Raw genomic sequence first — 18946 nt, forward strand, 5'->3', positions numbered from 1 at the left:
CGGGCCCCGGCTGCCGCAGAGAGGTTTTAGGGAAAGCTCCGCGCCCAGGCCACGCCGTACATAGAGGCATGTAGGTAGGTGTGCCTGCGGGGGCCGGCCGTTGTAGTTGTTGTCCAAGAACAGAAATGTGACAGCCTGTGCAAAATATGTTCCCGCTGCGGTTTGTATCTCCCTTCTGCGACTTGCTGAGTACTTAAATTTCCTTTGGCACGATTAGCAGGGCTGTTCAGGTACTTTGCACTTTGTTTCGTAAGTGAATAAGTGCGTTTCTTTCTTTGTGTATTGAGTTGCTATTGAATTGCTTCCCATATTTTTATTTCATACAAACTGAACAATTGTGGCCCCTCTATTTTATTTATAAAGGTTCAGTGTATCTTTGCCTGCCTACATCAATCTGCAAGGGAGTTGCAGAAAAGCCTCATGTTCATCGAGCCGTGAGTCACAACCAATTTTTAAAGCTGTTATAACAAAAAAAAAAAAAAGTGTTTGCTTTTTTTTCACAAGTAACTTTAAAAGTGTAGCTTAGAAAGAAAAAAAAAAATAAAAATAAAAAACCATTTTCAGTAGACACAACATTATTCCTGGATGCTTGCGAATCCTAAACTATATTCATACTTTAGTATTACACATACCTGTGTCATATACACAGATGAGCTTTAAAATTGTCACATACCATTACCACTTTGCCTTTACTTTTATGTATCATTCCCCTGACTTCCTTACTGCAGGTGTGGGCAAGAAAACTTTTCCTTTAAAACTTTTCAACAGTGGGCATAAAATTCTGCAGCTGAGGTCTTGAAGAATGCAGATGGGTATAGTATATGTTGGAGCTCGCAGTGTGTATTGACTAACTTTGTTTCTTTTTTTATTTTTTATTTTTTTGCTTTTCTGATATTGTCTTGTTTAAGTGGCTCCTGAGTGTAAAATGTCTTCTGAGGGTGGGACGTGGGTGGGAAGCACGCTTCGTGTTCCAGGCCAAGACCTACAAGATTCGTCTTTGCACGGCCTTGGAAAGCACACTGCATATTTGGTTTTCAAAGCGAATGGACCAATGCCTTAATTATCAGATGAGCAAATAGCAATCGCCTATAAAAACTGTCCAGCACAGCCCTGTTTTGTGATTCATGGCCCTCCGATAGCGTGGGTTTCGGTACCTCCTGCCCCTTCCTCACAGTAAAAAAGCGGGGGGGGGAAATAAAAGGTTTTGGCTGCGAGCCAGACTGTCTGTCTCCTTTTTTTCTCTTCGGGCTGTGCTGTCTCTTTATATGGATGACAGGCCTTGGATGTTACTTGGCTCGCCAACACTGTGTTTAACATGGTGTACTGGATGAATAAACGCTAAAATAGTGTTTGTTGCCAATTGTAAGTGTTCCAGAATATCCTGTTACCCTCTAAGTTTTTTTTCGAGTAATTTTGGGGAGCAGGAACACCAAGTATTTTAATCTGCATATTGAGGCGAAATGATCATACCGACATCTTTGTTCTCTTATCGGTATTCTAATGTCTCCTTATTTAAAACCACAAATGAATTTCAGGAGATGAAACCAGACAAAGGGTGAAGTTTACAGACGATCGTGTTTGCAAGAGCCACCTTCTGGATTGCTGTCCTCATGATATCCTGGCCGGAACGGTAAGTATATTCTCTGTAATAAGGAATTCTGCTGAGGCAGACGTTGGTACAGCTCTTCAGGGCTCATCTGTGCATCGTAGGTAACTTCTAGGAGAGACAGGACTTTCTGTGCCCAAGGAGCAGTCACAATTTTAATTTCAGTTTCTGTGACCTGTGTGTGGAACCGCTGAAGTCAGGAGCTCTCAGAATTTGCTTGAAATGTTTTTTCTCTCACAATCCCCCAGCTGCAAGATTATTTCTCTTTTAGCAGTTTGAGATGGTTAGGGCCTGAAACTTGTCCTGTGGAGGTTGCAAGATCATAGCTAGCCTGCTCTCCTGGGTGCTCTAGTTCACTGCTGCATCTTTAGGTTAGCAAGTTTTTTCCCACCAGCTGCAATAATCCTTAATCCTTGGAGCTTTTCAGTCTCCCCTCTCCAGCCACGTGATGTTCTCCTGATGGAATGGCAGCTTTTTCATCATTGCTGGTTGGCGTGCTAATGGCAGGTTACAGCTCAGGCCGACTTTGTCTTTAGAGTTGGTTGGCCTGAGCAGCGTGTCACTGCCTGACTGGTTTGAAACAGTTGAGTCGGCGCCTTCGCTGCTGCCCTCTGGGGACAGAGCTAGCCAATTTTCAAAGGTTTGGCTCGCGTGCTCTCAGAGCAAAAGGTGATGTGGGCTTTTAACAGCGCGATCTTGTGAAGTAAGTATTCAATTTAGGCGCCCAGGTGAAAGATGCATTGCGACTTTCAAACGAAAATGGTGCACGTCTTTTGTTAATTGTTGCTGTATTACAGAATTGCAGGATGGAGATGAGTATGGATGTTTGAAATCCATCTTTACCCTCGCTGTTTGACAGTAAATACGGTGGCGGTTCACATTGTCCATCAACTTAACCAGATTGTTTAAGGATACCATCGTTATTTATAGCCCTTCCTGCTGTTATTTCAAGAGCTGGGTTTGACACAGTGGGTTACCAACAAAGGGGAGGGCTGGCACTCCTTCCTCTGTGTCGCTGCAATGGCAAGACTCTGGCAGCACGAGTAGAAAGAGCTTTAGCAAAAGCTGCCTCAGCTCTGAGCGCTCAAACTTTAGCTTCTCAGTGGCTGCTATTGCAGAATAAGATCGGAGGTTGAATACCAATCTCTGTATATCTCTATATTTATTTTTTATTAATTTGAAGCTCAGATGTATTTTCCAGCGATCGCTCCATCAGCCTCCGTGTCACCTCACTTCCGTTTCAGAATTTTAAAGCTGTTGCAATCACCTTCTGCCCGCCTCCGTCCTTTGTGCGGGTCACTGTGGTTAGGGTATATTTTTTGACATGAGATTCTACAACAGTTTTTTGGGGCCCAGACGGTGTTTTGAAGATGCAGGCTGCCTTCTACCTCTTCTGGCACATTTCCAGGAAGAAGGTAAACGGTGAGTTGAAGGGGTTGAATTAAGCGATGTGCGTGGCTGTTAGAGCTAGTGCCAAAGCACGGAGGAAGTTGAGGAAGTCGGAGATGTTCGGATGCATTGCGAGTCTCCCGGGGCAGAGAAGCACGTTGAGAAATCTGTTTCTCTTCTGTTGTTACTTGTCTGCAGTGAGTTGTCTCTTCCCTCTTGCTGTGGAATTTGCGCTCACAAATCTTGCAGAGGAGCAGGAAGACCGCTTCTGCGCAAGTGATCTTGTGGATCACTCAGATGATCTTGTGGTGGCCTTTAAGTGGCTGTGGAGCTCTCACGCTGCTGTCAGCAGGTCCTTAGGGGCAAGAAAAAGTATTGGTGCCACAGATCTGTGTTGAAAGAAGATGTGATGTCCGGAATGGGAACAGAATTTCAGCTGTTAGCACTACCAGCACAGAAGGAAACTTAACTGGAATGCGCAGGCTTTCCTTGCGATCTTGGTCAGGTTCACTGGCATCTTAACGGTGCTCCATTAAGGGAAGAGCTCTGTGGGTGAACCAGCCTCAGCTGGATGGGGTAGCATCCATCTCTGGATGTGTATTATTGCAGAAATCAGGACCTTGGATCTTTCTGGAAACTTCCAACAGATGCTCCAAGCCTTCTGGTGCTGGTTATGTTGCATCCTCCCCCCGAAGGCATTGTTATTGCTGCATCCTTCACGCGTGCACATATTCCTTAGTGGGAGGCTGATTGGAGACGGGCAGGAAGCTGGATCCCTTGGGTAGCTGTGCTCACTGAAATGTGATGGAGTCTCATTCACTGACCTTCAGGTGCAGAGTAAGAGAAAGAGTCCAGACTCTAAGTAAAGCTCTGGAATATTCCTGAGAGCTGCAGAAGGCATGCTGATGTTTGCTTTGTTTAGGTGGGCCAGTGTTCCTGGTCACAGGAGCCTTTGGCCCCAGCAACTTGTCTAAACTTATCGCTACACAAGCTGCGATGGTTCTCTTTTTGGCCTTCACGAGAAAGGAGTAAAATTCTGGGAGAACACAAGTTAGTTTAATATGCACATGTGCTGTTTTCAGGGGACTTGTCACTAGATTGTTAGTGGCCTGCACTGAGTTAGCTTTGCAACTAATGGCAAGCATGTTTCTGTCAGTGGAAGTACTGCAGCACATTCGTACGTGGCATCAGCTGGTAATCCTCCTGAATTTTAGCTCCACTAATAAGTGGACAGATGAGTCTGAAAGCTGCCCAGGTAGAACATAGCTTGGAAATTACATTCAGGGAATTAATTGTGTCCCCTACTGGGAGTTATGAGTGAGCTGAAATCTGTAGGTTGCAGAATTGTTTCATGGGGGTCTGTGCTTTCCTTTTTCACTTGGGCAAAACTCTGCAGCCCTGATTACTACTGAAGAGCCTTCCTCTTGGAAATAGACTTTCTGGTGAGTTAGCAGTTTAGTGGAGATCATAAGAGAGATCTCGGAATGTGGATTGCTCCGCAAATGTGAGCAGGACTAATGATCAGTGGCATCTGAATGTTTTAAATTTTTGTGTGTATGGGGGTTTAAATCTTTACTCAGGCTCTGCTGGTTACCTGTCTCAAATACCTGTATTACAAACCAGCCATGGGTGTTGACTGGAGCAAGTCAACGATCACTGCTGGAAAGGGTGAGTATTTGATGACAGGCCTCCCTGAGACGAGAGGATTCTTTGAGACAGAAGGGCTAGTGGTCTTACCTGAAGTGAGCAATACCTGTGAAAATCTCCCTGCACCTAGATCATCTCGAAGGACGTGGAGGAAGACTTGAGGTTTGTATGCTGGTGAGACCTGAACGTTCTCCCCTCGAGGAAGAGGTTGAGAGATTCGTTGCCTTTTAACAAACAGGGAGAGAAGTATGGAGCACAGTCAGCTCTTCTGAAGTTTTGGGTTGGAGCCCCTTCTCTGAAGTGGGGCTAGTGGATCAGCTTGCAAGAAGAGTTCAGATAAGAGTATTTATGATCTTTGAGAATCACATGGAGTATCACTATTTTCTCCCTATATTGGAAAAGGATCTCGGTATAATGACCATAAGAATAAAAGGTTTAAGTCACATCGTGCTCTGATGTTGTGCAAAGTTATTTTTGTGGTAAAATAACAGTGCCTCGCTAGCATTCTTTGAAGAGGCTTGCCTGAAGATGAACATGATTAAGCTCTGAAAGTACTGAACGCTTTTTTTTGTAGGCATTATATTTCCACCGTTAGAGAGCTCAGCAGGACTATTCCTGGATGCAGTGTCTGTTTCTGTAGCCTGCTGCCTGTGGCCTCCTGTTTCTGGTAAATCTGAGCAAACCGAGGAAGGCTAAATAGTGGCAAGTCATCCGGAATTGTTTTCTTTGTTTAAAAAAGAAAAATTAATAACACAGGTAACTGCTGAATACCTGAGCGTTACCTGGTGGAGCTTGCTTCAGTTGCTTTGCTTCATTCTAAACACATCATTGCTGCTGTCCGAGTGCATTGCTTCACATAGGTGTCCCTGGCACCCCCAGCTCTAGTTTGTGATGTTCCGCAGGGATTCTGTGTTGATCCCAATTTAGCTGTATTTAGCTTTTTCTGCAGTTCAGTGAGTTGACAGCTGTTGTGCTGTGTTCAGGTTTGGGTTCCTTGGGACTGGTGGTGACTGGGAGAGAAGAGGATGGCTGGCTGGGGTTTTCCCTCGTGCGATGACATGTACCCTGCCATTCGTACCGTGGCTCACACTTAGGCCTTTTATTATTTTGGCTTTCAAAATGTCATATTCTTTTTCTATTTTAAGAATAAGAGAAATGTTCTCTGTTACATATTGATAATGTCAAAATGCAATTTCCATGTTTTGAGAGCGTAATTAACTTTGGTTCATGTGGCTGTTAACTACTAGGTTGGGGAAAAAGAACAAATTTAAATAGCATCGACTGCAATGGGAGTGAAGGGCAGCATGCAGGTCAGAGCTTTCTGGGAAGGCAGATGCTCTCAAGAAGTCTCTCGTTAGATGGGCTTATGTGTAGGAATTAGCTTTGCTGGGCAGGTTTTAAAATTCCAGGCTGCAGCTGAATGTGGGAAGGGGCTAGCTGTAGAATTATGAGTCTGTTGTTGCTGAGCGTGGGTTTGTGCTTTTCTACTGGCCATACCCCTTACTCCCTTAAGTCCATTTGTTCTTGATAGGAAGCATTCTGTCTGTGTTCTATGATTTGGTATCTTTCGATACGTTACTAGGGCTCGTCCTGACACAGATGTGCTTTTGCAGCTGAGCTTTAAACAGGGTACAAAGCTGTATGTTTTGCCGTGCTGTAGCTCTATAATCGGAGGCATTTGGAGTTAGTGCCCGTTGAAGGAGTTGCTGCTGCAGTGTGCTGCGCCTTCCCAGCTCCCTCCCAGCAATTTCTAAGGCTGTGCTGTGCCCTAGAGCAGGAGTAGGACTGGACTTAAAACATTTGGGGTGTTTTAATGTTGTTCCAGGAACACCTAGAAAAGGGGTTCTAGCAAGCATGTGGTTCTTCTGGCTCATTCTGTTACTGACAGGTTAAGAGGAAGCTCTTTTTCCTAAAGAGGCTGTATTTTGATATGATACAGTTGGCAAGAGTTAAGTATCTGCTGCTTATGTCCTGATGGAGGGTTCTTACATTGATTTTCCTTTTTCTTTTCAACAGCGAATGGACCTGGGAGAATGTACAAAGATCCATGACTTGGCACTGCGAGCAGATTATGAGATTGCAAGTAAAGAGAGAGACCTGTTTTTTGAGCTGGATGTGAGTACGGAGAAATACTTGTTACTTTTGTGGAAACTGCCTCTTGAAGTTATTTGGCTGAACAATAGAACTCAGTGGGCATTTCAGCTAGCCATGTTATTTGATGTGTTATCTGACAAGAATGTGCAGCCCCTTCCCGACTGCCGGCTTGATTGCTGACTTGAAATTGTAATTATGGTCCTTGCAACCCCATTAGTCCAGCTAGCTGGGAGGCTCCTCTGGCATTCCTTGCATCCCACACCTGCTGCTCTGTACCAGGTCATTGTAACCTGGTGGCCTGCCCAGAAGGAGGTTTGACATTAAAAGCCTTCTGCTCTGTGGTTTCACTTTTGCCAGATTTAGCTTTCTGTGATGGAACAGATCAAGTGGAAGAACAATTCTGTCTTCCCTTTTCATGTTATTCCAGTGCTTTTGTCTTTGCACCCGTTGCTCATGCGTTGGAAGTTCCAGTGCAAAGCAGTCTTCATGTGAGCATTCTGTTACATGTCAGAGTAAAGGAACTGTGTCAGGTTCCAGGCAGATGACAGACTTAAGGGCAGGGATCTAATTTTACTTTTTCTGCAGTGTCGTATATTTTTTTCTCGAGGCATCCGTTCTTGAGGTTGTTTGTGCATTATATAGGGATTGCAGCAGCTAGCTGTTGGCTGCCAAAGCTAGATCTGGCATGGAGAGCATTGTTATTCACAATTCTTTGTCTGAACATGCAGGCGATGGATCACCTGGAATCCTTCATCGCAGAGTGTGATAGGAGAACAGAACTGGCCAAGAAACGCCTGGCTGAGACACAGGAAGAGATCAGTGCTGAAGTGTCGGCAAAGGTATTGTCCTCTCATTAAACATTTGTTCTGCAAGTCTGTGTGAGAGCACCGGTGCTCTGTTTTCTCTGACACCATTGATATTGGGAAGTTAGGCTCCACAAAGGCTTTGTGGATTCCAGCCATCCTCCTCAAATGCTGCTCTGGCCGTTCTTGACAAACTTACTGGTTCAGAGGGCCATAGTAGCGTAAAACATGAACTCTAAAATAGGTTGCTCTGGCATGGCAATAAAGCATATTGGTTTCCCCCCCACACTGTTCAGTGTTAATGTAATAGCTTAGAATAGTAAATCCATCCCATGATTGTTGTCTTTTCACTTAGTAAATGCTCATGGAGTTTCCTCTTTGGGAACTTGCTTCATCGGGACAATACAAAGCATTTCTGAAGCTGGTTTTGTGGACTCTATCCTGTCCTGCGAGCCAGAAATGTGCCACTGGTTGCGGCAGAACTAATGATGCCCTCTCCATGTCTAGTTTCTCTCTTTGCTATGTGTCTGTGACTGCATTGCCTGTACTTGGCCCACCAGTCCCTTTTTGTTGGGACTCCTTTGACTTTTGAAGATTTATGGTCATCTTCCACTAACTGCTTTTGTTAAACAGTATTTTTTAGAGAAAAAGGAAAAGTCATCCTGCAAGCTTTGGCAAGTTTTTTGTCTTATTAAAAACACACTATTCTCTTTAGGCAGAGAAAGTACATGAGCTGAATGAAGACATTGGAAAACTCCTAGCTAAAGCTGAACAGCTGGGAGCTGAAGGAAATGTTGACGAGTCTCAAAAGATCCTGATGGAAGTGGAGAAAGTCCGAGCGAAAAAGAAAGAGGCAGAGGTATGGCCTTGGTTCTCCTATGAATTGTAATAGCGGACTGAGCTAGGCTGAGTACATGGCAAACCGCTGGGCGGTTCCTACCTCTTTTCCTATGTTGCCAGCACCTCCTTTTTTCAGTTTCAGCCGTGTGCCAGCAAGCAGTGGCATAGATGAAGAAAAGCTTTTTAGAAATTTTTATCTGGTGAAGATAGCTAACTGGGGTGGGGAGGGATTTGTCCTCTGAAATATTTGGTCACTAGTCACTTGGCAGGGATAGACTGTCAGGTTAGCTGTGCTTGCAAAGTGTTTTGTACGGCACTTCCTTTATATTGAGGCTGGTTTTTTGGTTCTTGAAAGCGGCAGGGCAATTCTTTGCAGGTTTTTCCCTGGAGGGTTGTGACTATGTAAGGGTTCCCTGACATTTGCCTGTTTTTATGCCTCCCTTTAGGAAGAATACCGAAATTCAATGCCTGCATCCAGTTTCCAGCAGCAGAAGCTGCGTGTGTGTGAAGTCTGTTCAGCATATCTTGGTCTCCATGACAACGACCGGCGTCTTGCTGACCACTTTGGAGGCAAATTACACTTGGGTTTCATTCAGATCCGTGAGAAGCTGGATCAGCTGAGGGTAATCCTGTCTGTTTTAAACCTTCTCCTTGTAGTTCTGAAGACATTCAATGCTTTTATTAAATTCATACAGGATTCTTTGCAGAGTGCTTGTAGAAGCCCAGAAATTTCTGATTGCAGAATCCCTGAAACTTCAAATGGAGGTTGCGTAGCCTCACGTGTTCTGTAATTTCTGGGTAACTAAATAAGTACCCTCAGAATTAGTCAAACCAGACCACTGCTGTCATTTCTTCCTTAAATACATGCAGCTGTGCCATTGCTCTTTTCTCATTGATTTGGCTGAGATTTGTCACTGGGGGTATTTTGACTATTGAAGAGGACTTTCAGACCTCTTAATGAAATGCTTGAACTGAAGTTTCACGTAGTGCTGTCAGTGAAGATCTTCAGTAGCCGAAGTGATTAGAAGTTTTCTAGAATGGTTTGTAATGGAATTGCAGTACTGGCCTTGCTTGCAGAGACCTTTAGACTCCTCGAGGAAGAGTTGTGATTCCTGTGCCTTATTCATTAGGCAGTATACTGAGGTCAGTGCCTCGATTGATCATTGGCACGAGGCCAGAGCGCTGTTTCATTGTGTCGTGTGTACTCATGGTGAGACAGTCCTTGCCTCAAAGCTTACGGGCTTGTCTCTTAGAGCACAAGCACTCAAAGCAGAGTAGGGAGTGGCATTTCTTGCACTGATGTATGTTAGTGAAGTTGTGAGGAAAATGAGAACCTCGATGGAGATCTTGACTAGCAAAATGCAGTGAAACAGTGAAACAGTTCTTTGTCTTACACCTTTTGTCTTACTATTTGAATAGTCTCCCTGCAGATCTCTCTCACCTGTTACTGTATGGCTGAAATACGATGTAAACTTTTTTCTAGAAAACAGTGGCAGAAAAGCAAGAGAAGAGAAACCAGGATCGTTTGAGACGGAGAGAGGAGAGAGAACGAGAGGAGAGAATGGGCAGACGGTAAGTGGAAGCTGATAACTGGTTTGTGAAGTTGGTTTTGAAATAGTCTGATTTCTTGTATCTGAGCACTGTAGGAAAGCAGCATCTGCTGTGGGAGCAGCTGTTGGAAATGCTCCAGGTGCTGTGTGAGCACCTTGGCATTCAGTTAAAGATGAAAACAAATGCACAAACCCCCCACCTTAGAGTGATTGTATGTGTATTGTTTTAACCGCCATTGTGTATCTGAAAGATGTGAGCTCCCTGTAGTCTTCGGGCTTATATTGGTCTAGTCCCTGTCTTTTGGAATCTGAATCTGGACAAAATGCCTTCATCCAGTCCCACATCTGAGTGGGAAAGTTTAAGATGAGCGAGGGCTAGGTCTGCTCAAAAGGCACTAGTCATGCAAAAATTCCCAGGACAGCCCTCCTCACTTCTAGGCTAGGAGGTGACAACAGAATGGAGCTGGTATCCGTGAGCCAGATGGTGGGCTGCCTGTCTTGCTCAGAAACTTTTCTACAATAATAGTGAGGTGCTTTTGGCACAGCTTTGGAAAACACTTCCCAGGGGATCTGAGGCATCCCAAGGAGTGGCTGCTTCTGCTAGTTGTGGCTGTATGTGGCTGCTCATACATGTATAATCCTTGAGCAGTGGGAGTGGCTGCAACGTTAATATTCTCAGGACAAGCTCTTCTGCCTCTTGCCAGCTGAACTGGAAAAACTATTTCTTCTTTACTTGAACAGGCATCTTGTGTGTAAACAGCTCAGTGAAACAGCCTGGTGTGGAGAGGGTGGTCATTCGCAGTGGTCAGGCAGAGGAAGTGGCTGAGTAGGAATGCTGTTCTCATTGTCACAGCATCTCCCCAGTTACCGCATGTGTTTCTCCTCTTGTACTTCTTGTGTCAAAAAAACCAGTCTTGCTGCCTGTGGAAAGCTCTTTTTGACTCTTGGTATAAACTGGAGTGTTTCAGCCATCCATGTCTGAGGCATGAGACATACATAACTGCAGTATGCTCTAAGATGGTGCTGGCTTCTGGGTATACATTGCTGGAAACGCTAGCAAATAAATACCAGAATCGAAGCAGCTTGGTTTTCGGTGGTCTGCAGCTTGGTGGTTTTGGTGTATTGTGAAGATGTAAGCCCCAAATTGTTATGCATTCTCCAGTTAGGGTGTTTTATGTGGGTTCTCTCTCCCTGTGGATCACCTGGTGTCATATGAAGTGCCAGTTCATGCTGCAGCTTTCTCCTGAACTGCAGCACTTCATGTAGAGCCTCACAACTTTCTGGCATCCATGCAAGATTGTCAGTAATGCAGTTATATTTGAGAGCTGCAGAATCTGGAACTGGCTGATGAGTGCAGGAGTTAATCGAAAGGGACTGATGTACGCTGTTGCTATGGACAGAAAGATGGAAATGAAACAAGAAGTGTACATGCAGCTGCTTCGTGGCAGGCTCTGTGACCCACAGTGTAGGACCACATTTAACCTGGAGTCAGCGTGTCTGTCTCCATGGTGCCTCTTCTTCCTGGAGTTCATTTCTGTGTGAAAATTGCTCAGCAGAGTTGCCTTCAGGAAGAGTTCTCTACATCTCCCCAGAATGCTGGCTTTCTTCCTCCTATGGCATGCCTGTGGTTTTCGTTTTGTGTTTGGTTTTTTTTTAATCTCAGTTCCTGAGTTAAGGAGCCTCTTGTGTTCACAGGTAGCCCATATATGGATGCATCTGATAAGGGGGTTTGAAGATCACTTTTGAATATTTAATGCTTTAAATGTGAAGGGTTTAAGAACTGCAGTGAGTTGGCCTAAAGTCTGAGTTCTTGCTGGTTCCGTATGTGGCACTACTTAAGAGACTGTAGCCAGCCTTTGCTCTCACTCTATATGGAGGCATCTGTATGCTCCTCTGTTCAGATACCAAAGAAAAGCATGTTAGGAAGGAGTCGGGATTGCCATACAGAGGAGGTCAAATTATTTGCCTCTCTAAAATGAGAACTTGACCCAAAGAAGGAAAATAGTTTCCCCAGCGGACACTTAGTGTCAGAACTGGGACTAGAGCCCAGATTTCTCAGCACCTTCTCCTCTGGGAGCTGTGCAACACCATGCTTACAGGGGCGTTTTTCCATCAAAAGCTAATCAATGGCTTCTACTGCCTTTCAGATTGCCTCTCCTAAGCACAGCTTGATACTTGAAGGAACCACAGCAAATATATTGCCTTCATAATTCTTGTCGTATCTTCATACGCAGCATCTTCATGGTGTTATTCAGTAAGAGGAAGAGTACCGCTTGACTTTGAGAAGTCTTTGGTGGCTTATAGGCACTCTGACATACTATGGAAACCTGTAGATTCACTTGTGAAACTCTAGCTCTCACAGACTTTATTAATTTGTCAACTAAACTGTGATTTCCACATAGGAATGAGTGAACTGGGTTGTCACCCCTAGTGGTAAATAAGCACAAGCCCTTTGTTTGGTGTTGCCAGTGACTGTGGGCTACCCAGTAATCTTAAGACTGAAATTCTGCGGAGGGGTGGCATGCTTGGAAGAGCAGACCTTGGTATTTGCTTCCAGAGTACACAAGCAAATGACTAGGTGGAGCTGCCAAATGGATTTCCTTTGTAATAAGTTGGACAAAACACAGGTTATGAAACTCGGCACATAGCCTCTGTGAGGCAGGGACAAAAAAGAGGGGGGGGGGAATATGCTCAGCCTCTCACTCCTCTGGACAGCAGTCTTCTACCATCTCCTGCTGTATTCAGGCTAGTAAGGAAAGTGCTGTTTTGTTGGATGCTTCCTGAATTCTGAAGTCTAGCGCTAGGGAGTGATTATCGGGAGTTTATTGTGCAAACTCCTGCTCGGATTGTAGGCGTGGAAGGGCAGCCAGGTTTTTCAGGGGATGTGGAATAGCTTTGTGTGGATGCGTGCACTGGTGATTCAGAATAAAGTGATCAGGAGGCAAAGAACATTAAGAACTTGGAGTAATTACAACCACCAAAAAAAATTCAGCTGCCTGCCAGGCATCTACAGGAGGTCCTGCTGCTCTGTCAGGTTCTGTTACATGAAAAGGAGGTGTGTGGTTATCGCCTTGCTCTCCTGGTTTATCAGCTTTTCCTTCGTCTGGTCGACTTGTGTGTTGCCTCAGCGCACGGTTCATTTGCCTGGCTCCGAGTTCAGCTCCACCTTGTTTACACTCCTTCTACCTGAATTCCTTTCTAAATTTTGTTGGGTTTTGTGTTGGTTTTTTTTTTTTCTTTCTACCGTGATTGAACAATCCCATTTCATTGTGAAGGAATGTCAGTGCACATTGATTCTCTTAATCTTGTCTTATCCAGGTAGGGTTTTAAATGATATTATTAAAGTAGATGCTTCTCTATTGCTTTTTAAAATTTTGTCTGTGTGTAACTTGCAGCTGCATCTCCTGTTACAGTGCCAGAACAGCTCTGTGGCTGTGTAACTGGAACATCCCCTGCGAGACTGTATGCAGTGGGGATACGGGAACAGTTTCAAGAGTGAGTCTCTAAGTCACTGGACAAGGAGACCGGCCACTTCTCAATTAGAGCAAAAAGAGACTGTTTGGACAGTGTGTGAAGTTTTGGTGTAGGCTGGCTCTGAAACGTGGCTGTAGAGAAAAAGGGAGGGCATATCTTTCACGTGGAGTGGTACTTTAAGTGGTGCTGAGTAATGGCGCTTCAGAAGTTGAAAGAATCGTGACATTGTTATTTACAGACTGTCGAAAGCTAATGCTTAGAGCGTTAGGGTTAGAGTGCTGTACATGAGCTCTGAAGCCATGGAAATGTGAGAAAGAATAGTGAGACTTGGATGATGGTTCTCAGGTTGCTTTCTAAGTCTGGGATGAAGGATTTTCTATGATCTCAGTTACTTTTCAGTAATAGTTCTTCCCTGGTGTCTGTGTCCCCTCTCTTTTTTTTTTTCCTGGCTCATCTTTCCCAAACAAGAAAAAAAATCATTGATGCAAATTTCCATCTAATGTTTGTTAAATAAATATGATGAGTGAGAAAATCCTGTATTTTGTCTTCATTAAAACCTTTTTAATGTGCAACTACCTCAAAGGAACCGCAATCAGAAAACTGACAAGTGTCTTTCTGACTGGAATGAAAATGGTTTTTTTGAAAATGTTAGAGTTGATCTAGTTGATGTTAGACTGCAGAGGGTAAAGTGTATATGTCAAATAGGCACAGCAAACTTAAAGTTGGAAAGGTTCGTTGTGGTGTTTTATTAACAGAGACTGAATTGGTTTATAGACCTTTTCTGTTCTGACAAGAAGCTCTGCATGTAGAAACTAGTGTTTCTACAAAGTTCTTCAGTTTTTGACAAATTCCCATTCCCCCCACCCCCCAAATTGAAGATGATTAAATGTTTTAATGGTTTTATGGCAAGCTTTTTTTTTTAGCTGACACATTACTTGGGGTATTGTTGTGTTCCTGTGAAGAGCTGCCAGGGTGAATGGGTTGTTTTATTGAAAACGCACTGACTATATCATACCTTCTCTTGCTTAACTCTCCTCTTCTTTCTAGGTCTGGATCAAGAAATAGAGATCGTCGAAGGTGAGTGCGCAGTTCTCCTACAGTTCTCCCAAATGCCTATTTGCGTTTCTGTCTAGTTACTGAGGTTTTTCCTGGGTCTCACAAGTGGAGTTCACTTAGTGCCCCAGTGTCTTTGTTTTGCTCCCTGAAAGAAATGGGCACTACCGCTCGGGCACTTCAGTGGTGCTGTGCAACTTAATGTCACCCGTTGGGCTAGAGAGCGGATGCTGGCTAGCCTGGTCAGGACAGAGGGTGCTGCGTGCTCCGGAGTACGAGTCTAAGAATGTACTTGATGCCTTTTTCAATAAATACCTAATACGCTTTCAGAGTTCTAACGTCTGAAATACATGTTACATATATAATACCTCAGATGTAAAAATACAGAGATTCAAGAGTAAAGCCCCCCCATCTCTGTGAAGAGCTTGCCTTAGCGGTATGACAGCCTTCTCTCAGGGATCACGTACCTGGAGATCTTCCTCTCTACTGCTTTCCATAGACATTGGCATGCTTTGTTTTGTTTTTAGAGCAGATTGAAAGAAATCTGCTTCTAAAGTGCAGTACTTTCACAAGGGAGACTCTCTTTTGGCAGACTGCCATACGGGTTATGGTAATTTCACATGCCACTTACTTTGGCCTCTCTTCTACTTATAGAGGCCTCACTTTGAGTGAGGCGCGGTTGGTAAGCTCTGCTCTAGGCATCGGCACATGCTTACGTTAATGGTGGGAACTTTTTATATAAGCTTCCCAGCAACTCAAATTTACCCGTTGGCATTTTGTTGGTAGCATGAGGCCCAGGAGGGCGATGCCCACCCTGTGGGTGATCTGCCTTCTGTGTTGTCAGGGATGCGGCTGGGGGGGTGAGGGCTGACGCTCTGGATATTTGTTACTCAGGAATGTCTGAGAGACGGGCTCAGGTGTACAGGTCCGATGTACTGGCCCGTCTCCTGAGTCTGAGGCAATCTGTGTCCTCTTCAGATCACGGTCTCGGGATAGGAGGCGAAGACGCTCGAGATCGGCTTCCCGTGAACGGCGGAAGTCTCGCTCCAGGTCCCGAGACCGACACAGACGCCACCGGAGCCGTTCCCGCAGCCACAGCAGAGGTCACCGACGGGGGTCCAGAGACAGGAGTTCAAAACACAAGTATGTATTCCTGACACGAGTGCTTCTGGAGGGGGGAGTCCGTGGCATCACAGTGAGCCTCCCCAGTCCCTTAGAGTGAGCAGGAGTATGACTGGTTTCTCAAGTTAGCAGCTGCAGTGTCCTGTGCCAGCTCCTGGGCCAAAGCAGGATTTCCCAGTGGCCGTTCGTAGATGGCCTCACGTGAGAGCATAGGGCAGTAACTGTCCAGCGAGATCCCAGCTTGGGAGGAGAGTCGAGGAGATAGAACTGGTTCCCTGATTTGCAGCGCTGAGCCTTGAGAAATTGCTGCTTTTCTTGTATGAGAAGGCAGCACAAAGGCCTGCTTGAGCTAACTGAGCCTCCCCAGGCCTGTAAAAGCCAAGTAACTGAGAGGCAGTTCTGACGTTACATTTCTATGGTTATCTTCTGCTTCCCCGCTTCTTTCTGTCAGTGCTGGCAAGGGGAAGGAAGTGTATGATTTGGGATCTGGGGGAAGTCTTCTGTTAGAAGGCTGGTCGAGAGACAGACGGTTCTTTAGGAATCTGCACCAGAGGGAGGGGAAAAGGAAGCCAGGAGGAGGAGTATACCATTCTCCTGTCGCTAAGGAGAAGCACTATAGTCCAAAGAAGGGCTTTCAGTCTCTTCTGAAAGTCAGCAAAACACCCACTGTGTTGGAGGAAGGATGAGGCAAGCATATGTAGGAGTATTAGAAAAATTGAAAGGAATCATTGTGTTTCCTTACAGCCCTTCTAAGCCCAGGAGCAAATCTATCACCGGGTGCTTGCTGAAGTTAGATCTGGCTCTTTTTAAATGCTCCTAATTAATAGGGGAGTGCTTTAGCACTGTCTCACCTGATTAGGCACCACCACTCAAGTAGAATTCTAGAAACAAACCTACTGTTGTGTGTCTTGTGTCACTTTAGCTAAGGGGTGAGAACAGGTTTTAAAGATACCTGATGAGTGGGAGGGAACTAACGGTCTGAAAAAATAAGTCTGTTAATAATTGAGGGGGGTGTGTAAATACTGTTGATTCTCCAATGGCTGAGATACTAAAGTCCTTTTTTAAATCTGTCTTGAACATGAAAAATAAAGAAAAGAAGTTTGGACAATTAGGAAGTGAGGAAGACCCTGTAATAACTATTACTAAAGAGCAGGTAAGGGATTACTTCGAAAACCTTGAACACATTCAAATCAGCCCATCGAGACTGTAGGGGGATTGGCTAGCTGACACACTTCCACAAAATTGCTGAGGACTGGGGAGAGACCAGGATCAGTTTAAGAAAATAAAACAAAACCAAGAGAACAAACAGAAAATCCCTGTTCCCTGAAAGAGTGTAGCTTCTGTTTTCACCTCGAGAATTAATGAAACCTGCATTCGGCGGGTTCTGCTGGTCTGAGGTCTCACTTGTATAAAGAAATGGAGAGCCTGTCGCAGGATCTGGAGATCTCGGGGTAGGAGGACTACGGGCAGCAGGCATTGTTGTGGGCACAGGAAGAGAGTTAATCTCATCAGAGTGACTCATGTTGTCTTCTGGTGAAATGACACAATTTCATGCAAATGAAATGGTTCATGTGATACAGAGGGCTGTAAGGTTTTAATATATCAATTCTGCAGTATTTCCGAGCCTTACAATCGGCACGGATGAAAGCTGGAACCTCTAAGGTACCTGCCAGGTCCTCTTCTTGCGACTGTAAAGAAAAACCTGCCTACTGAGTCCTAGAGTAAAACGTGCTGGCTCTGCGGGGTCTGTGAAAGCCTCTGCCTGGTTCTGAAGGGGTACGGGCCGCTAGAGCTCGCTCAGGATCAGCACCTTTTGAAGGCTGCTAGTCGACAAGCTGGCATGAATCACGCAGGAAAACAGCCTTTTCAGATTGGACCTACCGTGAAGCCCTCTGCTTAATTCTGTGTGGGCCGATGCAGCGAAGCTCTGCCGAAACTCTGCAGCCGTCATTCGGGCAGGCTGTGAAAAGATTTGCCCGCGTTGTGGGCTGTGAATAGAAATCTGTATCATCCTGGCTTTGAACCCAGGATGCTGCCAAGGACAACGCTTGTCAGGATGGAAAGCAGAAGCAGCCCAGGGCTGAGCAAGCGTTTGAGTCCAAAGAATACGGTTGGTATTTAAAGCAGTTGAGCGGAAAGCCGCTAGCTTAGAGCATAATGAAAAAACACTCTGGAAGACACGAGCAGAGCTGAGTGATAGACGAGGAAGAAATTGCAGGCACTTTAGTATGGCCCAGTAAACTAATAAGGGGCCCAGGGAAGACCTCAGAGAGCCCCTGTGGCAACAGCTTGAAAGGATCACCCTAAGGAGGGAGTAACAAAGGCTGCGCCGTGCACTCAGCGCTGCAAAACTGGCGTTCTCTTACATAAAGCTTGTAGAGGGACCAGAGTTGCTGTCTTGGGGGACAGCACTCCCGACGTCGCAGTACCTAGGCACATTTCCGTAAGAAACTTGTGTTATGCCACAGCCCTGTTAGGGAAAGATGTTGTAACTTTATGCGTATTTGAAAATTTTTTTAGTTCTGAAGCTTATAGCGACGGTTTACTTTGTACTTCAGATCTTCTAGAGATCGATCTTCAAGAGAAAAGTCACGAGACAGAGAGAGAAAAGAGAAGAGCTCTTCTGAGAGGCGGCACGAGAGCACAAATGGCAAATCTCGTTCCAAGAGATCAGAAGAGAGAGAAGCTGGCGAGATCTGAACTCAAACGATCTGTGTTGCACTGTAAATAGTCTGATAAACATTCTACACAAAGCCTAAATTTCCCATTTATATTTACTGAATACAACTCATCTTTTGTAGTTTGGAATTTTTATTGTTTGGCAGATAGCTGTGAGTTTGTAGAGACACAGAGTTACGTACTGTTTAACAGGATTTTGTTTTAGTAGGAATAAATAAATCTGGACGGATCGTTTTCAATTCAGGCCAGTGGTTGACACACTGTGTTTGTCCCGACCCAGCGAACGCGGCAGTCAGGGGCAGCGCTGTGGTCGGAGACCTGAGCTGCCGTGACGTTTGTAACGCTTCAGCCCTTTCCAAAAGATCTACCTGACCCTTCGTGAGCACGCCAGTAGCACTGGTTCTCACTTAATTAATTTTTCCTTCTGTTTATATATGCTAAAAGAAATTCGGAAGTGGGTTTGTTTTTTTTTTTTTTTCCTTTTAGTGCTTAGCCACCTCATTTTTACGTCTCCAGCGCTTGAGAGTTGCCTCACTATTCCAGCTAAGTCAAGACAGACAAAATTTGGCCCCGATCTGCCTGTTTCGAAAGCTGCTCACCTTTGTGAGGACGACCGAGTCGGCTGGAGCACGTTTCTAAGATGGGCTCAAGTCTGGTTTTAGAACCTTTACAGATCAGACACGGGGCGT

At 45.0% G+C, this 18946-nt stretch overlaps 1 protein-coding gene across 4 annotated transcripts; it reads left to right on the top strand.

Annotated features, from left to right (window-relative positions):
- The first annotated feature begins 86 nt into the window (after positions 1-86).
- Positions 87-18497, top strand: LUC7L (LUC7 like). Of its 4 annotated transcripts, none has more exons than XM_009277696.2 (11): positions 87-812; positions 1536-1630; positions 6659-6757; positions 7465-7575; positions 8255-8398; positions 8826-9002; positions 9863-9951; positions 14451-14480; positions 15435-15599; positions 16670-16731; positions 18137-18497. In XM_009277696.2, the coding sequence occupies exons 1-10, from the start codon at positions 803-805 to the stop codon at positions 16695-16697; spliced, it is 948 nt and encodes a 315-aa protein (XP_009275971.1). In that variant the 5' UTR covers positions 87-802; the 3' UTR covers positions 16698-16731; positions 18137-18497. The 4 variants fall into 4 exon arrangements, with proteins under 4 accessions (XP_009275971.1, XP_009275942.1, XP_009275980.1 ...); XM_009277667.2 differs by lacking the exon at positions 16670-16731 and having other exon boundaries at positions 89-434; positions 729-812; XM_009277705.2 differs by lacking the exon at positions 16670-16731 and having other exon boundaries at positions 369-434.
- Positions 18498-18946: the final 449 nt, after the last annotated feature.

Source organism: Aptenodytes forsteri, unplaced genomic scaffold (genome assembly GCF_000699145.1).
Source record: "Aptenodytes forsteri isolate BGI_AS27 unplaced genomic scaffold, ASM69914v1 Scaffold26, whole genome shotgun sequence".
NCBI lineage: Eukaryota > Metazoa > Chordata > Aves > Sphenisciformes > Spheniscidae > Aptenodytes > Aptenodytes forsteri.